The 22,880-nt window shown below is 42.0% G+C and overlaps 2 protein-coding genes across 3 annotated transcripts in view; both read left to right on the forward strand.

Moving 5' to 3' along the window:
- The first annotated feature begins 61 nt into the window (after positions 1-61).
- On the forward strand, positions 62-8,437 carry xpnpep3 (X-prolyl aminopeptidase 3, mitochondrial). The gene is made up of 10 exons (XM_053490263.1): positions 62-390; positions 499-621; positions 710-1,096; positions 1,370-1,554; positions 1,724-1,786; positions 1,861-1,974; positions 2,214-2,299; positions 5,193-5,376; positions 6,692-6,812; positions 8,102-8,437. Exons 1-10 carry the CDS (start codon positions 333-335, stop codon positions 8,272-8,274), a joined length of 1,494 nt encoding a protein of 497 aa, XP_053346238.1. The 5' UTR covers positions 62-332; the 3' UTR covers positions 8,275-8,437.
- A 2,770-nt stretch (positions 8,438-11,207) lies between these two features.
- Positions 11,208-22,880, forward strand: part of ep300b (E1A binding protein p300 b) — a 29,822-nt gene continuing 18,149 nt past the window's right edge. For both annotated transcript variants that reach the window (XM_053490207.1, XM_053490208.1), the window contains exons 1-8: positions 11,208-12,786; positions 13,872-14,281; positions 15,773-15,937; positions 20,543-20,741; positions 21,564-21,677; positions 22,078-22,266; positions 22,648-22,753; positions 22,878-22,880. The exon at positions 22,878-22,880 is cut by the window's right edge and continues 129 nt beyond it. In XM_053490207.1, coding sequence (XP_053346182.1) covers positions 12,693-12,786; positions 13,872-14,281; positions 15,773-15,937; positions 20,543-20,741; positions 21,564-21,677; positions 22,078-22,266; positions 22,648-22,753; positions 22,878-22,880 — 1,280 coding nt within the window. In that variant the 5' untranslated portion in view covers positions 11,208-12,692. The remainder of the gene's footprint in view (positions 12,787-13,871; positions 14,282-15,772; positions 15,938-20,542; positions 20,742-21,563; positions 21,678-22,077; positions 22,267-22,647; positions 22,754-22,877) is intronic.

The raw sequence follows: 22,880 nt of genomic DNA on the forward strand, positions 1-22,880 counted from the left end.
AAAAATGTTGTGTTAGCGTAAGATTTATTGTTTAATTTTGTTGCGCTGACAATATTTTTACCTCCTTCAGTGGTAATTATTTCATAGTATTTCATGTTATATTTAATATATTAAACGCGATTAAACATTTAATAACACACACTAAAGAGAAAAGAGCGTAGTGTATAATTTGAGTATTTTACTTCCGGCAGAGGTACTAAAAATCCCCGGATGTGTATGCGCATGCGCACTGCCTGCTGTTCTCGCATGCCTGGTGTCCTCCTGAGTGTCACGTCCATGTTTACTTGATTGTGTTTATGTGTTTGTGTTATGCACGCGAGTGAGGTGAGGAGATGCTGCAGTTTCCTGTTACGTTACTGCGAGCTGCAGCGCACACACACCTGAGCTCAGGTAACACTCACTCTCATGTGTCTATAACTGTGTGTGTGTGTGTGTGTGTGTGTGTGTGTGTGTGTGGGTGGGTCAGTCACACTCAGGATACTTTGTGTTTCTTTACAGGTGTGTTAAAGTGTGTATGCAGGCATGTCTGGGCCAAAACTGGACTATGGAAGACGAAGACCGTCCCTCAGAGATACCTGGGGCAGCCGAGTCCCTACACACATCCTCACCTCATCAAACATGGTGTGACACACACACACACACACACATTTATAAAGTGTGTAAAAGGTAACAATATGGCAGAATGAAACCGTCTTTCTGTGTCCCTCAGGCGAGGTGACCCCCGGTGTGACTCAAATGGAGTATGAGACGCGTCGGCAGCGCCTGGCGTCCCTGGTCGAGTCCCGTGTCCCTGACTCGTCCCACATCCTCGTCCTCCTGTCCCACCCGGTGCGCTACATGACCAATGACATCCCGTACCCCTTCCACCAGAACCAGGACTTCCTGTACCTGACAGGCGTGCTGGAGCCTGACTGCGCCCTTGTCATGTACGGCTCGCCCCGCCCCGACCGCGCCCTGCTCTTCGTCCCGCCCAGAGATCCCGCCCGGGAGTTGTGGGATGGCCCGAGGTCGGGGAGGGACGGAGCGGCTGCTCTCACCGGCGTCCAGAGCGTCCACAGCATCGAGGAGCTCGGCTCTGTCCTCAAGGGGGTTAAAGGTAAAGGACATGGGTGCAGGAGGAGGTGAGACACAAACAAGTGGGGGTGAGGCACAGGGGGGAGGACAGATGCTTAGAAAAAAGTGAAAGATGGATGGACAAAGATTTAAAAAAATTAATACATAGAGAAAAAAACTCTCACTTTCTGTCTTACGCTTTTTCATTCTCGCTCTCTCCCTCTTTTATACTTTCTTTCTGTTTTCTTTCTTACACTTTCTCTCTCTCTTTCTCTCTGTCCCTCTCTTGCTCTCTCTTTGTTTCTCTCTCTCTCAGGATCTGTAGTGTGGTATGACAGTTCTCAGCCGGTTCATCCTCGTCTCCATCAGACGCACTTGCACCCCCTGCTGGAGGGACAGGTGTCGGTCCGCCCCTTGCGACCGCTGGTCCACTCCATGCGTGCGATAAAGAGTGCCGCAGAGGTGGAGCTGATGAAGCGGGCGGGAGAAATCACCGCACAGGTTTGTCCAGCTTCACCCATTTACTCCTTTGCCTGTTCACTTCCCTCCAGACGTCTTCCTTCACTCTAAACTCTGATTGGTCAGAAGGTTTGCAATGTGATATTGATGCTTTAGATTCATTTTGCGTATTAAATCGATTGTCTGTGTGTGTGTGTGTGTGTGTTTTCAGGCTTTCAGAAAGACCATGGCCATGTGCCGAGGGGACATTGACGAGGCGCTGATCTACGCTAAGGTGTGTGTGTGTACATATGAAACGAGGAAATGCATTCTGACCGTACTTCACTTAGTATTTTATTCTCCTTTCAGTTTGATTTTGAGTGTCGAGCACACGGTGCTAACTTTTTAGCGTATCCTCCGGTGGTCGCTGGCGGAAACCGAGCCAACACGCTGCACTACATCAGCAACAACCAGATCATCAAGGTAACAAAATTCATACGTAAAGCATTTATCACAGGGTTGTATGTTAGTCAAGACGCTGTGCTTGTCTCTGCTTTAATGCTAATGACTAGACGTAACCATGGAATCATTTCAGGTTAACCTTAACGCTAGTCTGTCTAGTTAGCGAGATTGTGTTAATGACTTTTGCATAGCTACAAACAGCTACTAAATGAACTGCACACATCTGAGACACTCTCTTTCTCTCTCTGCTTTTCTTTCAGGATGGAGAGATGGTGTTGTTGGACGGAGGGTGTGAATACTTTGGCTATGTCAGTGATGTCACACGCACATGGCCTGTGAGTGGAAAGTGAGTGAATCGAGATTCAATAAGTTAAACGGAAAAAAAAACAGTATGGAGGAGATCAGCCTGAGGCGTTACTGAAGACCAGGTTCCTTTGATAGCAGCCTTCAGCTCGAAGGTGTTGGTGGTTCAGTTGATTTTCGACTTCCTCTTGACGATAGTTCAGAGAGTCTCTATGAGGTTTAGGTCAGGTGAGTTGGATGGCCAATCAGGAACAGTTTACACAGTCAGTAAACAAGTTCGTGGTAGTTTTAAGATGATAAATAACAGTGGACCAACACCAGCCGGTGACACGGCACACCAAATCATCACCGACTATGGAGTCACCAACCTCAAACTTGATTTCCAAATGAAATTGAAAATTTACATTCATCGGAAAAGAGGACATTGGACCTCTGAGCAACAGTCCAGCTCTTCTTCACCTTAGTCCATGTAAGACACATCAGACGTTTTGTCTAATACAAGGAATGCAACAGTTGAAGCTTATTTCCTAAAGACCTCTGTGAGTGAATGACTCACCTCTTGATGAACCGACTCCAGCCTCACTCGACTCTTTGAGAAGATTTGAATCGGCTTTGACAATCTTCTTAAGCCTAAGGTCATCCTTGTTGCTTGTACACCTTTTTCTACCACACTTTTTCCCTCCCGTCAACTTTCGAATTATGAATACATAACAACTTAGGAATAAACTTTCATAGAGCACCTTCTGTGATCGGCCAGATCTTTCAGCTCTGAGCTTCTGTCCTTGCGGAGGAAGTCGATTATCGTCTTCTGGAAAGGAGTGTCAAGTCACCAATGATCCTTACTGAAGTAGGCCGAAAGATGCACAGTATTTATACTGTACGAAGAGTAATTTACTCAAACTTGAAATTAAATATTCTAATATTTTGAGATATGCGATTTTTTAAATTATTTTTTTTCTGAGCTGTAAGCCATGATCACTAAAATTAAAAACTAAAATGTCTTGAAATATTTCACATTTTATTTAATGAATCAAAAACATATGAGTTTCACTTTTTAAGTTAAATTAAAAAAAATAATTTCTCCACCTTGCTAGTACTGGGTTGGACCCTTTTTTGCCTTCAGAACTTTTTTATGTCATAAATTTAACATGCTGCTGAAAACACTCCTTAGAGATTTCGCTCCGTAATGCCATCACGCAGTCGCTGCAGGCTTGTCGGCTGCTCGTCTATGATGTGACTCTACCATTCCACCGCATCCCAAAGCCGCTCTATCGGACTGATGGAGGCCGTCTGAGTACAGTCACTTCACCGTCATGTTTAAGAAGCCAGTATGAGATGATTTTAGCTTTGGTACATGGAGCGTTATTCTGTGCTCATAAAGGGATAAACACGGTCAGCTACAATACTCAGGTTGGCTGTGGTGTTTAAACCATGATCAAACGGTTCTATGGGGCCCAAAATGTGCCAAGAACCAGTATCTCCCCCACATCATTACCAGCCTGAACCACTGATACTGTTTAAGGCAGGATGGATCCCATGCTTTCATGTGGTTTACGCCAAATTCTGACTCAACCATCTCCAGAAATCAAGACTCATCAGACAAGGGGATGTTTTTCCGATCTTCTGTTGTCTGATTTTGTTGAGTCCATGTAACTCACCAAAATCAGAGACACTGTCTACTCTGTTTACAAAATCAGAGGCTACTGTTCAGAGACACTCTGTAGCCTCAGTTCCATGTTCTCACTAACAGGAGCGACTACCAGTGCGGTCTTTTGCTGCTATAGCACATCTGCTTTAAGGTCCAACTTGTTGCGTGTTCAGAGACACTCTTCAGTGTACCACAGTTGTAAAAAGATGTTATTTGTTGCCTTTCTATTAGCTCGAACCAGTCTGCCCGTTCTCCTCTGACCTCTGGCATCAAGAAGGTGTTTTCACTCAGAGAACTGACCTCACTGGAGATTCTTACCATTTTCTGTAAACCCTAGAGATGGTTATGTGAAGATCAGCAGTTTTAGGAATCTCTTCAGACCTGGCAGTCTGGCACCAACAAATATGCCACGTTCAAAGTCATTTAAATCACCTTTCCTTCCCATTCTGATGCTTGGTTTGAACTTCAGATGCTTCTCCTGAAGGCTTTTTCTTCATCCATGTGCTCAGCTGCAAACTTTAGTCGAGCTGAAGATAATATGTGGATTTTGGAGCAGGAGCTTCTTTCTTTCTAAAACTGTGACACTGGTGTTCCAGCAGCTTAGAGTTCATGTCAGACTTGTGCCTTGGTAGTTTCCTCTCAGCTGATGGGAACATTTTGGTGTCTTTTTCCTGGACCTTGGTGAACTGACTCCACCTCCGAATGCCTCATTCTTGCATAGAGTAGTTTGAACTGTTCTCAGATCTTGGAATCTCCTGCATCCCCCCCCACACACATTACAATTTCATGACCTACATCTATGATTTCATAGTTATTAAATTGTGCGCATGAGGAACACGTGCTGGATCAAGTGCTATTCTACGTGCTGTTGAACAATGTAGATCCTGAGTTGTCATTGTATTGTGTCACCTTATTTGAGTTGGTTATTCTTTCATGGTTTTTGTTTTATACTGCGTCACATTGTTCAGGTCAGGTTTAGTTTTTTTTCACTACTTTTGTTCCCCGATTTATTTTTCAGAATATTTTTTCTCAGCATTTCTCTCCTTCGATTTTTCTGAGCTTCCAGGTGTGAACTAATACACAGGTGATGTGTGTGTGTGTGTATGTATAATCAGAAGTAGGACCTGAAGAGGGAATCTGCTTAAGTAAACTGCGTAACCCGACTCTGAATGGAGGAACTTTCCCAAAGTAAATACTCGTGCAAGTTTTAGAATTTATGTTGCTCTGAAAATCTATAATTCAAATCTCTTATCTGATATCCGTTGTGTGTGTGTGTGTGTGTGTGCAGTTTCAGTGAGGTTCAGCGGTGTGTGTATGAGGCGGTGTTGGAGGTCCAGACGGCGTGTTTGTCCCTGTGTGTTCCCGGAGTCAGTCTGGATCACATTTACTCGTCCATGCTCACACTACTCGCCAAACAGCTACTACAGATCGGTGTGTTACCACACGACACTGACTACGCCCACGCACTCAAGGTATTCACACTGCACTGGGGCTCCTCGACAACACACACAGACACGAAGTAGTTAATGATGCCATCCCAAGGATGATTGATTTCTTCATCTGTTTTATTTATCTTGTACTTAGAACTTCTTTAAATTAGTTCTTGTTGTCACTTACATTACAGCAGCTGTAAACTCTCGCTCCCTGATCAGCCTCTCAATTATTTCTCTCAGGTCATGTTCACATTACAAGCCATGTTCTCAATTCAGGTTGGATTGCAACATCATGACCTCATATTCATAAATACATACATATTTCTACATACATAAAACATATTTTTATATTATCATTTTAATTTTTAATTTAAAAAAGTGTCCTTTTTTATTCTTCTTTAAATTGTATTGTATTCTTTTTTAAATTCAATTTCAAAATCTATTTGTCGCATACAGTTATACACAGTACGATATGCGGTGAAATGCTTAGACAACCGCCAGTGACCTTAAAAATAAAAGATTAGTTTTATATAAAAAAATATATTTACGAATATGGAAAATATGGAAAAATGTGCAGAATGAAATAGAAATGTCCAGAAACGTGCCAGAAATTATGCCTGTATTTACTTTAGTTTATTTTGTTTTATTTTTATTTTTATTTTTTAGCATTCATTAGGGAAAGCAAAGAAAGAATTTCATGTGAATAGCAGTGCTAGCGACTTAGCTGCTAAAACAGCTAAAGCTACAACTAAATGCCCGCCGTCCTCCAGAGCGAAACTGAGCTAAACTTGTATCCATTATTTAAGACGAACAAGCGCTTGCACAAATACGGCTTGTTCAAACCCAGATGTTGCGAGCAAAGACGTGTCGATGTGCACACGCACCGTTTCAGAGGAACGTTCAGATAAAAGTCACATGTAATAGGTGAGAAGGTGAACAGAAGGTGAACCGTCATGACGTGAAAATCAGATCCCTACCAAAAAAATTAAATAATGTGAATTGAGCCACGTGTCTTGTAATGTAAACACACTGGATGTGAGGATACGGTAAAAAAAACATCAGAATCTAGTGACTTTGGGATGAAAATGTCTGTTCAAATGTTACAACTTGTTCTGACTGGAAATCTGAACAGATTAAATATTGAATTTGTATTTATTATGCGTTAATTTTTTTCCCATTGTGTTCCAGGCTTTATTATTCCCTGTCTGCTCTTCATGTTCTTATTTTACTGTCTACTTTATCCTTGTTTTTCGTCTCTTTTTCCTCACTTCCTTGTCCTTGTCTCCTTTGTGCCGTGCATGTTTGATTACCCTCTGTTGTCTATACTTTACTCACACGTCTCTCTCCCCTCCAGGCTGCGCGGCGGTACTGTCCCCATCATGTAGGTCATTACCTGGGTATGGACGTCCACGACACTCCAGACCTGTCTCGCTCTCAGCCCCTGCAGGCCGGCATGGCCGTGACAGTCGAGCCCGGTGAGAGACTCTTAACGCTTTTAACACTCCTCATTCTCCCGTTATAATCTGAACACTAAAATATATAACATAACACCAGACGGAGATTACTTACTGTGAAACTGTGTGACGGGTGTTTGAGAGGTTTACACACTAATATTTCATTGTTCAGTCTTTCAGCTTGATTGCAGCCATGATATCGTTTCGATAAGCTTAAGCAACGTCACAACGCTTATTTTACATGAGTTTCTCTCCAAGATCCCGTACTGATGGTGTGAGAGCCAGACCGCTGCGTAAATCCTTTTCCAGGACATCCCAAAGACTCTTACTGGGGGTAAGGTCTTAACTGGGGTTAATGGATTTCATGGAAAGGAAGAAACCCTCCATAGATGTGATAACCTGGTGATTCAGTACATTCAGGTGGTCAGATTTAGGGCCTGTCCACACGGAGACGCGTTTCGCTGTATACGTATAAATTTTTTATCGTATTGGTGTTTCGTCCACACGTTTTAGGAGACTGAAATCGCTATTTTTTTAAACCGGGTCCCAAAGTAGATAAATCTGAAAACGACACCCTTGCGGTTTCGTGTGTACAGCCAATCCATATATTTTGTGAAATGATGATGTCATCACATCACGGGTCGGCTGCGTCACACGTAACAGCAACAACAATAATGGCGCACTACATGATTGTGTTCATGTTGCTACAAAGCCTACTAGCTTTATTACAGCAAAATCTTTTGCTTCTATGCAACTGTTATGAGCAACAAGTGATAATGTTCAACACAATCTTGGTTCGTATACAGCGCGAAGGTTATGCGCATGCTCAAAATCTTCTTCTCCGTGTATAGTGTATCTCTATGGCAGAATTACAGTGCCCCATACTGGTCTGGCATATATACTACACCGTTTTCAGTGGTTTTACAGTGGACACTGTGCATGATGGGAGCATCGCTTCATGTACTTCCCTTCTTACCCTGACACTCCCATCGCTCTGGAATAGGATCAGTCTGGACTCATCAGGTCACCTGACCTTTTTCCATCACTCCAAAGTCCAGTATTTTATGATCCCTAACAAACTGAAGATTTTTTTCTCCTCAATACGTCTCACTGATGATTTCTCACGGCGATACAGCTGTTTAGTCCCAATCCCTTGACATTCTCTTCACATTGTGCGTGTGGAAGTGCTCTTACTTTCAAGATTAAAAATAGTTCTAACCTAATTTTAGTAATCTCACTAGTTGTTTTCTTTGCTTGATGCATTACAATAATGTGACCCTCTCTCTGTCTCTGTCTGTCTCTCTCGGCAGGTCTGTACATCAGCGAGGACGACGAGGTGTGTCCGCAGCACTTCCGCGGTCTCGGCGTCCGCATAGAGGACGACGTGGTGATCCAAGAACAAGGCGGTCCCCTGATCCTGTCCGCACACACTCCGAAATCGGTGTGTGACGTAGAAAGGGCCTGTGCCCAGCCAGACGGGTGAAGGAACGCTCCACTCACCTTTTATGTGTTTAGTGCCCTTTATGGAGTACCCTTGTCTCAGGAAGCTAACACAAGGGGTGAGGAAGTGACGTTCAGGACACAGCAGGGCAGCGGAGACTCAGTGACCGTGTGCACAAACAAAGTGTGTGTGTGTGTGTGTGTGTGTGTGTGTAAAAAAAAAAAAAAAAAAAAACTATGAATGTGAATTACCTCATCTGTTTGCTCTTATTTTATTGAACTGTTTTATCCGGTCACATTAAAATCCTAATTTTACAAAAAAGGTGTGTTTACAGATTTCTGTACCAAGGCTTTAGATTACAGTACAATCATGATGCTGCAAATATAAAATGAGTCTATAGTTGTAGTTGATGTATTATGTGACTTATGATAACCAAAGATTCAGGTGAGAAACGCACGGAGAGCAAGTGATGCACTTTCATTTTCTTCCCTCCACATGATATCACCGACATACCTGAAATGATCAGAGTTCATAAAAACAGATACTGGGCTTTTCTCAGAGGCGAAGGGTGAAACAAGGAAGACATTTATTACTGATTACTTAAACGCACAATCATGTCTAATCATACTGCTTTATATTTTAATATATTTGACACTTTCTCCTATCACACTTATTTTTTCTTCCTCAGGTAAAATAAGTCGTGACGTGTTTTTTTGTACTCCGTGTTCAGAAGTTCACAAGCTCTGAATACTGATCTAAATGCCTTCCACATGAGTGAGGAACAATTTAATAACATGGACCTAGCACTTTTATATCACTGGCATTCCTTAACAGTTTAAGCAGTGCAACATATTCTTCATTCCTTGACAACATTTAAAGAATGTTTAATAAATGTAGATCGTTTCACTATTATGACACTTATCATATCATTCCCTGAAGTACCTGAATGAACAAATAAATAAAAATGAAGGCAGCATATCTGAAATGGGTCCAGGGATGTCATGGTGGTTTAGTTATTGGAATTTGGGGTTCAAATCTTGTGTGTAAGTGTGATTGGTGGGTTTACTCTTCTACTTAGATCAAAGTGCTGTACACATGCTGTTTGGCATTTCCAAATAGTTTACCTATAGTGTGTAAGTGTGTGACACACCTCCATCCAGGGTGTACCCCGCCTTGTAGCCATAGTCTCCTGTGCTGGGCTCCAGGCCTCCCACTTGTAAACGGGATAAAGTGGTATAAATGATGAGTGAGAGAGTGAATGTGTTTATAAATTACGCCATACATTAAATTTTACTCTTCACTGATGTCATGGTGACTCTGTGCTTGGGGTTGGCAGTTCAAATCTTTTAGCATGTGAGCCTTGTTTTATACAGGGTGTATACAATTGAGTTGTGACATGAAAAATGGACAAAGAGCATTGTTATGTAATGTAATTTGTCCTGAAAAAAGGGAGATGGCTGTATTTTAAAAGGAAAAAATGTATACATTATAAGTGATAAATTAACACTACTGGTTGAGGGTGCGAGTTCAAATCTTCCGTTCGATCGATTGGTTTCCTCAGGATATTCTTATTTTCCTAATACATGTCATGTAGGCAGGTTGGTTGGATCTTTACAGAGTGTACCCCAGGGCTGTACCATGAGCTCCCTTCGAACAAACCTAAACATGGGAAATGATTGAAAAGCATTGTTGTGTAATATGATTTGTCCCTCAAAAAGGGAAAAGGCTGTAATTTTAAACACTACTCGTTGGGTTCAGGGATGTCAGGGTGGCTCGGTAATTGGGGTTTAAATCTTTTTGCATGCGAGTGTTATTGGTGTGTTTTTCAAATACATGTCATGTAGTAAGGCGAAGGCTGGTTGGCATTTAAAAATAATTTGTGAGTGTGAGTGTGTATGATGTGTTGGCACCCCAAATTGTGCTATGTATGAGTTCCCTAACAGGCTGATACGTAGATCTTTGGTTTGGGTTTCTTCAGGATATTCATTTCTTTTCCAAATGCATGTCCTGGTTGGCACTCTATACACGGTGTACCCCAGGGCTGTACCATGAGGCCCCCGTGAACAAACCTAAACATGAGAAATGACCGAAGGGCATTGTTGTGTAATACAATTTGTCCTGAAAAAAAGGGAAAGGGGTGTAATTTGAAACATTACTGGTTGGGTTCAGGGACGTCAGAGTGGCTCGTTGCTTGGGGTTCGAATCTTTTTGCACGCAAGTGTGATTGGTGCGTTTTCAAAATACATGTCATGTAAGAAGGCTGGGTGACATTTCCAAATAATTTATCCATAGCGTGTGAGTGTGTGTGACGTGTTGGCACCCCTAATTGTGCTATGTACAGTATGAGTTCAGAGGTAGATCTTTGGCTGGGTTTCTTCAGGATACTCATTTCTTTTCCAAATGCATATCCTGGTTGGCACTGTATACACGGTGTACCCCAGGGCTGTACCATGAGGCCCCTGTGAACAAACCTAAACATGGGAAATGATCGAAGAGCATCGTTATGTAATATAATTTCTACTGATGATTAAAAAAAAAGGGGGGAGAAGGGTGTACTGTGAAAGGGAAGATGGATGTTATTGTTTGTGAAGTGAACCAACCCTACTGAGCATCTAAATGCAACGTTTAGATTAAACCTTTCTTCATGGTGTTTAATCTGATTGTATTGTGAGAAACATGAGGAATCGGTGAAGAGATTTTTAAATTTTTGTCCGAGAGAATTGGCCTCGCTTGATTTCTCTCTTCATATAAGAAAACAAACAAACAAACAAACAAACCCGTATGTATATTTAAAAAAAATCTGATTTAAATGTTATAAATCAGAGCGCTTTCCTGAAAACAATCCGAAATGGTCCGGGAGAAGCCGAGCAGTGGACACCGGATCCGTCTCTGTCCCCCTCCTCCTCCTTTTCCTCTGTAATGAAGCTCCAGCCCTCCCTCTTTCCCTTCAGTGCCAAAAGGAGGAGAAACAACAAGCCGCCATTTTGTTTTGTGCGGCCAGAGGAGCGGAGGAGGCACGAGAGGCAGACCGAGCACAGCCGCTCCAGACCCGGCCACGGCGCGCGCACACACACCGCTGGCTTCTTCTCCCACCGCCGCTGCTACCGGAGCTTCGAGAAACGGAGAGAAAGGGGAGCAGCACGACGGTTAGACACGACGATTAGAAATATAAAAATCACTCGGTGAAAAAAAACCTGAAGCAGAAGAAGAAGAAGAAGAGGCGGAAGGGGATTTAAAAAAAAAAAAAACGGGAGGAAGAAAAAAAAAAACCCTGCGGAGAGAAGAAGAAGAGAAGAGACGGAGAAAAAGAGAGAGAATTAATAAATATCATCGAAATGAAAAGACGGAGGACGGCGTGAAAAAAAAGTGAAGGACGTCCACAACAAAGTGAAGAAAAGAAGTGAGAGAGAGGGAGAGGGAGAGAAATGAAGGCGCAGGGGGTCACGGCACCAGGAGAGCCTGGGGCATCTCAGATCTGATCCAAGAGCATTAAAGCATCTGCATTCAGTCGGCTTCACCCCGATTCACCCCAGGACCAGGGCTTCGACTCGTCTCCTCCAGGATCTCCACCTCCTCCTCCTCCTCGGTTCTTCTCGATCAGAGTTGCTTCTCTCGAAGTCATCCTGCCACGGTTCTGTTCTCCACCAATAACACACCACCATTCTCACTCAAGTTTTTTTCTTTTTCTTTCTCAGACCCAACCACCGGTTCTTCTCACGCTTGCGTGAAGGCACCACCAGCGCGGTTCTTCTCCAGATCCATGCGTTCCTGCGCACCTAAGCGAGATTTCTTCTTGCGCAAAAAAACACTAAAAAGTGCCCCGTCGTCCAGGACCGGCCCTGGTGGCGACGGTTCTCCTGCGCTTCTTCTTTTGTAGCGATATCGCTTTGTTTTTAATTTGTTCAGTCCTGATGACGACGACAACAATGATGATGATGGTGACGATGATTTTTCTCAAGGTGGTGTGAACTGTGTGTTTCTTTATTATTTTTTTTTTTTATTGGGTTCACAAACACAATAGTATCGATGAAGCAAGGTTCACGGACAACTTCCTGGAATCGTCTGATCGGGACAGACGGCGCTGAGCGACTTCAGGATGGTGGACGCCGTATGAATTGAAGTTCTACGTCCTGGTTTCGCATCCCATTTGATGACAAGGCCTCCAGCGGGATCGAGAGCGCTATGACGATCCGGAGACGTCCGAGGAGAAACCCTTAATTCGTAACTCGATCGGAGGGGAAACGTGTCCGAGTCACCATTTCCCATTAATTCGTATCCAAATCGTTGAACTTGTCTTTTTTTTTTGGTTGTTTTTGTACAATTCTGAATTTGACCTGTCCTTCTTCTCCTTCGGTGGTCCTATGAAAGTGGACAGCGGAGTTAAGAATTTCCTAGAATACTCGCACGCTCAGACGAGGAAGGGGACATATATGCTTTAAACACAGAATTGGCACAGAAATATGGCCGATAATGTTTTGGACTCGGGGCCGTCTTCAGCCAAAAGGCCTAAACTGTCCTCACCGGCGCTCTCTGGTACTGCGAGCGATGGAAACGGTATAGTAGTGTTTTTTTTTTTTTTTTAGTTTAAATCGTAGCTACATCTTATGTAGCTATTGTATAGCCGTGATTTGTCCTTGTACGTCCCCCACTGGTGTGGAGTTGTATCTGATTACGTCAGTTTCGCTAAATTGTTATGGCATTTTGAATGTTTTTCTTTATTTCTTTACTTCTTTATGTTTGTTTTTGTTTGTTTGTTTAGCTACCAAATAACTGTCTGATTTTCATACCTGTCCAGGTTGTGCCGCTCAACCCAATCAGGTCCCCCTCAGAATTTGTAAAATGTGTGTGGACGATAACCAAGCTCCATTTCAAAAGCTAATTTTGTAACTGTTTAAAACAATAAAATAAATAAATAAAAGTGTACCACGCAAGGGTTATCGGCTAAAAATTTTCTTTTTGCTTTTTAATCATTCGTACGCTTCATTCGCAAAGAATGATCTTAAAAACAAAGCTGCGTGCTTTTGCGCAACTTAAAATCGAAACGTCATAATGCACAAACGTTATGTTTTGTTTGTTTGTTTTTTTTAATAGTCTTTTTTTTGTCGTAATGTTACCCAGTTTCTCAGGAACGTTTGTTGTTAAAGGTTCGACTCGTTCCGATCTCTTGTTTCTTTGGACCGTGTGTTTTTTTTTTTTTTTATTAGCGTTTGGTGGTTTGGTAAGGGGTGAAGGTATAAAGAGCGCAGCCGTTAGGTTTGTTATATTGGCCAAACTACAAAAAAAACAAAACAAAATTCACTGTAGTTGTGAGGTGTGAGCGATGACACAAAAATTCTAACAAATATCCACAGTATGAGATACGCCACAATGTTTACATTTGTTTAAAAACACCCTTAGTGCTGCGTTTAACGTGTTTTCTGTGATATTTTAGATAATATTTTACGCGAGAAAGCTAGCTACATGTTGAAATATTGAGCAAAATTATCGTCCACAATGAGAACCTAGAATATGATGTTTATTTTTTGTATTGTCCCAATATCGCGGTAACAATAAAATTTTTGTTTTGTCCTTGTGTAAAATACGTACAGATTTATTATTATTATTTTTTATTTTTTTTCTGTGTAAATTTTGTTCCCCAGACTTCCTCTTCGACCTGGAGCACGACCTCCCCGACGAGCTCATCAGTTCCTCAGACTTGCCGTTGCCCAACGGAGGGGTGGAGGTGTGCCAATCGCCCTCCCTCGGCCCGATTCAGGACACGCCCGTCAAACACAAGCAGCTGTCCGACCTCCTGTGCTCCACCTCGCAGCCGCCGCAGCAGGCAGGTATGATGGCGCAGGCCGGCTTCAACAGGCCAATGATGGCGGCGCAGAAGAGCACCATGCCGGCACAGGGCATGATGGGAGGGCAGGCCATGAACGGCGTGCCCAGGATGGGTTACATCAATGCTAACGCCGGCATGAACATGGCCGACCCTCTGCAACAACAACAACAACAGCAGCAGCAGCAACAGCAGCTTAGAGCTCAGCAACCTGGAGCCATAAACAAGGTAAACTACATCCGTACAGCGTGCTGAGGTCCAGGAATGTGTATCCGAAATCATCTCACGCCATTATTAGTTCCCTCTTTTAAAAGAATAAAAATCAACCCCCCAAAAATAAACCATTTAATACAACTATATATTTAATTTAGCAGCTTTTCCAATTTAAATTAAAATTATTTATCTTTGTGTCTTTCTTTTAATTTCTGAACATAATTCCTCAGGGTATAAGGGGAAACTCAGTACATTCAGGTGGTCAGCTGACTTCATTTTATTGCCCCATAACGTTGCTAGTCGTGAGTAACTGATCAACCCCAGATCATAGCACTGTCTCCAGAGGCTTGTACAGTGGACACTATGCATGATGGGAGCATCGCTTCATGCGCTTCCCTTCTTACCCTGACACGCCCATCACTCTGGAATAGGATCAGTCTGGACTCATCCATTTTTCTGACGAGTCTCACTAACAAATGTTTTTTTTTTTAAGGACACACAGCTGTTTAGTTTCAATCTTTTAAATTCTCATCACTGGACTTGATGCGACTTCACTGAGCATTTAAGTGATGTTTGATCAAGTTGAGGGTCCAAAACTATTGTTTCAGGGTTTAATAATGCGTTGGACAGTTCTCAATCCAGTTTTCATTATTTCAAATCTTTTTCTTTGTTTAGGCCAGATCGATAAATTAGTCCTTCTGAAATGGCAACATTTTGTTTATTCTTTCTGCTCATTTACCCCACATTTGGTTTTTTTTGTTCCACATTTTTCCAGAACAGACATTTTACATCCGAACCTTGGCAGACAATGTAATTCGTTCTGGTGGTGAGTTCTTGAGGTGAAAATTCATATTGCCGTTTGAATTTTCCCATAAGAAATAATCTATTCCAGCTACCCAAAATTATGACCAACATTACAAACATCACATTACATAACCCGGACGTACACACAACTTAGCCGGCGTCTGGTTTGTTTATTTGCCAAAAATAGTTCATATGCTGAGGTAAATTTCTTGCAAAATTTCAATTCTTCTGTTGAAAATTTTGAAAATTTGTATGCAAAGATTCCATAGTACTTTAATTCGTTTTCCCGCTTCTAATCAGTAACTTCTGTGAGAACAGCTCCACTGTTTCTTGGTCTTTGCCAGAAAAAGGAGCACTGATTGGCTCACATTTCACTCAAAATGAGACCCTCCAACCAATCGTAGTTGAGACTCAATTCTTATAAAAAGGCGGGTTTTGTTTCCAAACAAGAAAGCGTCCGTGTAAATACGGCTAATGTTATCATGACTATCGTTTTATTGGAAGTATCTTGCATTTGTCTACAAATATCGAATTAGACAAAATTCCAATATGCATTTCAAAGCTTTGATCATGTCATTTATTTCGAATAATGATGTTTCGATTAATGGTGTTTTCAAAAGATTTTAATTCAGGTTTGTTATTGTTTTACATTACTATACATCTCTCTGTTTGTCTTTTTTTTTCTTTCTTTTCATTACCCAGATGAATATGATGGGCGGTGCTGCTTCCGCCCCGTTCATGCCTCCTTACTCCCATGGTGGAGGTCAGTCGTCTCTTGCCCCATCCCTGCAGAATAAGTCGTCTCAGAACCTCTCGCAGTTCGGCGTGGATCAGAAAGCCCAGCCTGGTCAGAGTGTCCCCGGCCTGGTGAGTTGCATCATGGGACTTTTTGTTTTTCCTTCTTAATTTATTGCCCCAAGAGGTATACTATAAATTTAATTATATAATAAAATACAATAAATATGTACATGGTATATGCAATCTATATAATCCCTCACCTTGTAGACAATTTCTTTGTCAAATGACCAGATGTTGGTCAAAATTACCAGGTTAATAGGTGATTAATCAGCAGTGGAAGGGAAAAAAATAAACACCTCAGTTTAAACTAGAGATTTTTCTGAAGTAAAAAAATGCACAAATAGGAATCATGTCAGATTGATTTTCATCATTTAATTTGTGGCCAGTAGTATAGGTCACTATAGCGACAAACTAAAGTGAAAACCAAATAATATAAATGCTTCTGGGTGGGGTGAGAGATAAACCGTATAATAGCTTGCACACCAACAGGTGAAGTGAATACCATCTAATTATCTCATTAAAGTGAGGGTGTGATATTTTAAGCAGAAAGTGAAAACTTAATGTGTTGGAAGCATGGAAAAATGGGCAAGTCTGAATGAATTTAACAAGTGTGACATCTGGACAACTGGGTCTGAACCAGCAGGTATTGTTGGATGTTTCCAGTATGCAGTGGATAGAACCTGCCAAAAGTGCTCCAAAGAAGGAGGACCAGTGAACCAGTGGTCAAGGTGGGGAGAGAAGGCTGGTCTGTCTGGTCTAAAACCCACAGATCAGAAGATCTAATGTAGAACAAACTGGTTACCAACTAAACATTGGTATAAATTAATCCGAATAAACAGTGCATAATGGTTTATGTATGAAGCCTCTTAGCTGCAGAGTGGTCAGGGTGCCCATGATGACCCTCGTGTCCTCCACCAAAAACTCCTACAGTGGGCATCAGAATTGGACCACGGAGCAATGGTAGGTGAAACCAGGATGCAGTATGGGAAGGAGGTGATGTGATGCTCTGGAGAACCCAAGTCCTTTTGTTCATGTGAATGTTACTTTCACATGTCCCACCTACCTAAACACCCCTTCATCTAGACGGTGTTCCCTGATGGCAGTGGTGTCTTTCAGTAGGATAATTTACCCAGATACACCGCACACACACTGTCATGCTCCTCAAATGGCCCCTGAACAAAGAGTTGTTGAGGTGTTGATTCGGTTACCAGATTCTCCAGATCTCAAGCTGATAGTGTCTGTGAAGGATCTGTGGAGGCCCCACCTCACAACTTTCAAAATTTCAAGGTTTTGCTGCTGACGGCTTGGTTTTGAGAGACCACGCACAGCTTCAGAAGTCTGGTGGAGTCCAGGCCTCCATGCCTAAGTGAGGGAAATAAAACATGGGCGTCTCTACAAAAGTGTATGTTTATTTTGAGTGGGCGGCCATCTTGATTTGATGTTGGACATTCTGATCTCCTCCACACAGCCCTTGTTTAATCATTTCACACGTTTTGGGTTGTATTTGGATCTTCTCCTCCAACCGAGCTCTTACAAAACACTAAATTTCTTTAAAAGATGTTCGTTCCTTGACTTGGATTTGTTATCGAGGTGAAATTCGTCTTCATCTTCTGTCGTGTAATAGAGGCATGCAGGTTTTATGGCCCAAGAGCTAAGTATATGATGCTAGAATATTATTCCCTGAGTCTGGACCAGAACCTCAGAGTTTCAGCTGAGGACAAGCTACCCCAGAGGCGTGATGCTGCCACCATCATGCTTCACAGTGAGCAGGGTGTTCTTTGGATAATGAGAGAGGTTTTTTGATATGGAAAGAACATACGTTTTCCATAATGTCTTAAACATTCTACCTCTGTCTCATCAGACCACAACACCGTTTGCCACCTGGTTTATGGTGACTTTAAAAGAAAAATTCGGTCTTGCCCCTACTACGTACCTAATATGAGAGGATGAGGCACACAAGTATTGAACAATAATCTACAGATGTTTTGATGTTCCTGTAGGTTCCTCAGCAGGCTCGCTGGTCAGTTTTGTATTTTAGCACAACGTCGTACTCATGTAAAGTTCTGAACCAAGTTCTTCTGCAGCATTTTTCTCCACAGTGAGATCCTGTACGTGATTTGTAAATTTTGAAAAAAAAACAGGAGATGTGATGTGATGTGATGGATATTCAGAGACGGATGATAGTTATCTATAAATGAGAGCTGGAGGATGCTTTCTGTTCAACTTCAGTCTGAAGGGAACGCTGTGATACTGAGCCCAGTCACATGACCCGTGATTAAAGGGGGGTTGCTGATAAATGTTTGATTTCCATTTGAACTGTGTTGATTGCAATATCACATAAAAGGTGGGAAAAAATTGGACTTTTACCTCAGGACGTGGAGACTTATTTTATGCGACAGCCCGTTCTGAGTGAGTGATCTGCAGAGATGGGGGGGGGGGGGGATTATTCGGTTATGTTTGGCAATTTATGTATCGCCACACAGACTCCAAAACTAATTTTTTTAAAACTATGTTTACGTTTATAATAGAGATAAACTATTGAGCAGAATTGTCTGGTTTTCAGTTTGTTCAACCTCAGATAAAACGATTCTGTACCGAGCGCTGGAGCTTCAGAAAGGCATTTTTATGGCGCTACGTTATCAAAAATGTCACACCCTCGCATCCTCCAATCTCCCTTTTCCTCCAAACTCTGTAAGAGAATTAGTCCCAAACCCACTCATTACATACCAGTCTCAAAACACAGCCAACGCTAATTAGTAAATTAGCGTCTAATAATTCCTGTATAATTCTACAGATAGCGCTCTTTGAACTATTTACACATGTCCATCCCATGTGGTAGGAGTAAATTATTTGCTTTATAGTTTGATTAGAAATAATAATGATGGTGGTGCTCAGTAACAGTGTAGCTTTGTGTGTAATTTAATGTAAAGCTAAATGTTAAACTCTTGTATTTGAAGTTACTTTGTAGTGTTTAAACTCCGCGTTTGGTTTTAAATGCGAAAAGTATTGTTATAAGGAACGGGATACATTTAATTAGTGATGCAAGGTTTAAGATTGTAAGAAAATCGGGGGGAAAATGTAATATAGAATCTGGAAATATATAAAATTGTGATACTTGTAGAATCGCAATATTAACTTAAGCAGCACAGAGGTATAGTGATATTATCGTATCAGGATGTGACTTCTAATTGAAGTCTTTGGTGATCTGATTAGACGGTCGGCGTTCCTCGAGTGGCGATATAGAGTATAACAGCACTGGGACGTGTAACTATGTCTCACGCCATGTCTCTGGTGTTCTACAGTCATTAATTACACTAGCTGCCGCTTAAGTAATGTCCAGTATAAAGAGTGTATACAGCAAGCTTGAGTGGTAATGACTTAATTGTGTATCTGAATGTATGTATTGTTAGTTTTTTAACATAATTTTTTTTTTTTTAATTAATTTCCAAATGAAAAACACAAAGCGAAAATGGATAACAGCTCGGTTTTTGATTTCTGATGTTGTGCTGAAGAAAATAACGATATTTAAACTTTTTACTATATTTCAAAAATAAAGAAACTAATACAAATAATGAATGCTCACATTTATTTATTTTTCTTTTCAATCGGACATAAGTGGCATAACCCGGAAATTTTTTACAGATTTTAAATATATGTCCTTATTTATTTACTTAATTTTTGTTCTGGAAAGCATGACTAATTCACGAAAGCCAAACATGTGACACTTTAAACTACGGTTAAACGCAGCTCATCTTAAAGGCGGGGCTTTTAGGGGCGGGGCTTTTAGACATGAAAGTTAAATGATGAAAACAAGCTTCTGAGAGATCTACACAAGCCATAACGACTACCTGTGAGTATACACAGAGCTCAAGCATTCAGGCAGAGGATACGTCCCACCGACATCTATACCTGATTGATTTTTGCCACTTTTTGGATTTTTATTTGTAAAATAATAATAATAATAATGGAAAAAATCCATCATTTTTGTTTTGGTGTGTCACACAAAATCCCAGCGAAACACATTTACGTTTGTGGTTGTAACGTGACAAAAAGTGGAAAAGTTCAAGGGGTGTAAATACTTTTGCAAGGCACTGTGTGTGTGTGTGTGTGTGTGTATATATATATATATATATATATATATATATATATATATATATATATATATATATATATAGTGAAATTGTTGTGTTTTTGTTTTGTTACTGATTTATTTACGATTATGGTTTTGTGTTAAAGTTAGTTGTATGTTTATGTAGAGCTCGGTTCCCGCACCATTAGCGTTTAAATGTATAAATGTGTAAAAGCTCCGCCTCTAAAAGCCGCGTGCAGCTGATTAACGCAGACCTTCAGGTACGCATCGCCGCTTTATATAGAACAAAAATCACTCTGATGTTCTAACAAATAAAATATTAATAATTAAAAATTAAACACTGTCCAGACCAACTCATGAAGATACACATAAAAAGAATAAATACGTACGGATCACACTGATTTTGTCCAACAATTAATACAATAACTGAACTGGAAAGCACTCCTTATCTGAGTTTTAAATATATATATATTTTTTTATTTTGTTTTTGGAAAATTTTTTGGAGATAAATTCCAGATTTTTGGTTTTATGGTGAAAGAATTGAACCACGCGCGAGTGTGACTTGTGTCTGTGTCTCTGTGCAGGCGGTGGCGCCCCCTGTGGCCGACCCCGAGAAGAGGAAGCTGATCCAGCAGCAGCTCGTCCTCCTGCTTCACGCTCATAAGTGTCAGCGGCGGGAGCAGAGTAACGGAGAGCTGTCTCACTGCAGCCTGCCTCACTGCAGGACCATGAAGAACGTCCTCAATCACATGACCCACTGTCAGGCTGGAAAAACCTGCCAGGGTCAGTCTCACTCTCTCCCTGTCTCTGTCTTACTCTCTCTGTCCTCTCTCTGTTCTCACTCTAACTGTCTCACTTTCTCTCTCTCACTCTGCCCTCACTCATCCATCTCAACCTATCTGTCCTTACTCTTTCTCACTTACTCTAACTGTCTCACTCTCTCTGACCTCGCTCTAAATGTCTCGCTCTCTCTGTCCTCAGTCGAACTGTCTCACTGTCTGTCCTCACTCACTTCGCTCTCCCTGTCCTCTCTCTAACTCTCACTTTCTGTCCGCACTTACCCATCTCCTTCGTTCTAACTGTCTCACTCTGTGTCACTTTCTCTGTTCTCACTAATCTGTCTCTCTCTCTCTCTCCTTACTCCCCTGTCCTTGCTCACCTGTCTCACACCCTCTCTCCTCATTCACATGTCTCACACTCCCTCTCTAATTGTCTCATTCTCTTCATCTCTCTCTGCCCTATCTCTAACTCTCTCACTCTCTCGCTCTGTCCTTGCTCACCTGTCTCACTGTTAATTCTCTTACTGTCCTGTCATTCTGTCCCTACAGCATCCATTAACTTGTCTTTCTCTGTCTGTCTTTTTGTTTGTTACACAGTATACACACTTCTACAGATATCTTTATATACACACCTCATAATGATTTTTACATTCTATGAAATGTATTTAAACGTTTTCTCCCCGTCTCTCTCCCCCTGTCTCTCTCCCCCTGTCTCTCTCCCCCTGTCTCTCTCCCCCTGTCTCTCTCCCCCTGTCTCTCTCTCCCTGTCTCTCTCCCCCTGTCTCTCTCTCCCTGTCTCTCGCCCCCTGTCTCTCGCCCCCTGTAGTCGCTCACTGCGCGTCCTCGAGGCAGATCATCTCTCACTGGAAGAACTGCACACGGCACGACTGTCCCGTCTGTCTGCCTCTGAAAAACGCAGGAGACAAGAGGAACCAGCAATGTGTGTACACACACACACACACACACACACACACACACACACACACACTTTCTTACGCGTATACATAGATATATACAGTGGCAAGAGAAAGTTTGTGACCTTTTGGAATATTAACACAAACTAATTCTGATCTTTTACATCTTTATTGAAAACAACCATAAAAACCTCATAGTGCTGGTGTGGAAAAAGTATGTGCACCCTCGAGTTAATGACCTCAAGTAACCTAACTGGAGTCTTGTTAACAAAATGAGTTTTGATAAACACATACATACACACACACACTTAACTCTTAGATGAAGATCACTTTTTATTGACACTGTATATACACACACACATACACACTCACACACACACACACACGCCATTTTGTCACATTAAACCTGCGATTCTCTTTCCGCAGCTCTGTTAGGTGGAGCCAGTGTGGCGGTGGGTGGGTCTGTGGGTGGCTCCACCCCCTGCGCCCCTCCCTCAGGACAGGGGCTGAACTCCAGCGGTCAGATCGACCCGAGCTCAATCGAGAGAGCGTACGCCGCGCTGGGGCTCAGCTACCAGGGCCCGACCGGACAGCTCACACCCTCCACTGCCACCGGTGTGTGTGTGTGTGTGTGTGTGTGTGTGTGTGTATGCGCGCGCGCGCATGTGTTTGGGAGAAATGTTACAATGAAAAGAAAATCCACATCGGAATGTTCAGTTTTTACTTTATCCTTTCTGTATCATTTTCACCAAATACAAAAAGCAGTTGTCTCTCTCTCTCTCTCTCTCTCTCTGTCTCTCTCTAATGTTGCTCTCTCTCCTCTTTTTTCCTGTCTCATATTCTGTCTCTCTGTACTGTGATTAGTCCCTGATATCAGACACTGATTTATAACAATGACAATAAAGTTAATTGATTGATTGATCGGTTGGGGTGTCACATGATCAGTTCCCTGTTGACCCGAGCACAGGGTGACTTTCTGTGTGTGTGTGTGTGTAGGTGTTAATCAGGTTGGTGTTAATGGTGGTGTTGGTGTTCAGTCTCAAACCCAGACGTCCAGCCACGTCCCAGACGCTCTGCTACACCGTAACCTCAACGCACACAGGTAACAACACACACACACAGACATACACACACTCACTCACTCACTCACTCACACTCTGGTTATCTGCTTAGTGCAAAGTAACATTACTAACACCTGTCTCTCTCTCTTACACTTACTCTTCCAGTCT

This window comes from Clarias gariepinus, chromosome 28 (assembly GCF_024256425.1).
Source record: "Clarias gariepinus isolate MV-2021 ecotype Netherlands chromosome 28, CGAR_prim_01v2, whole genome shotgun sequence".
NCBI classification, from domain to species: domain Eukaryota; kingdom Metazoa; phylum Chordata; class Actinopteri; order Siluriformes; family Clariidae; genus Clarias; species Clarias gariepinus.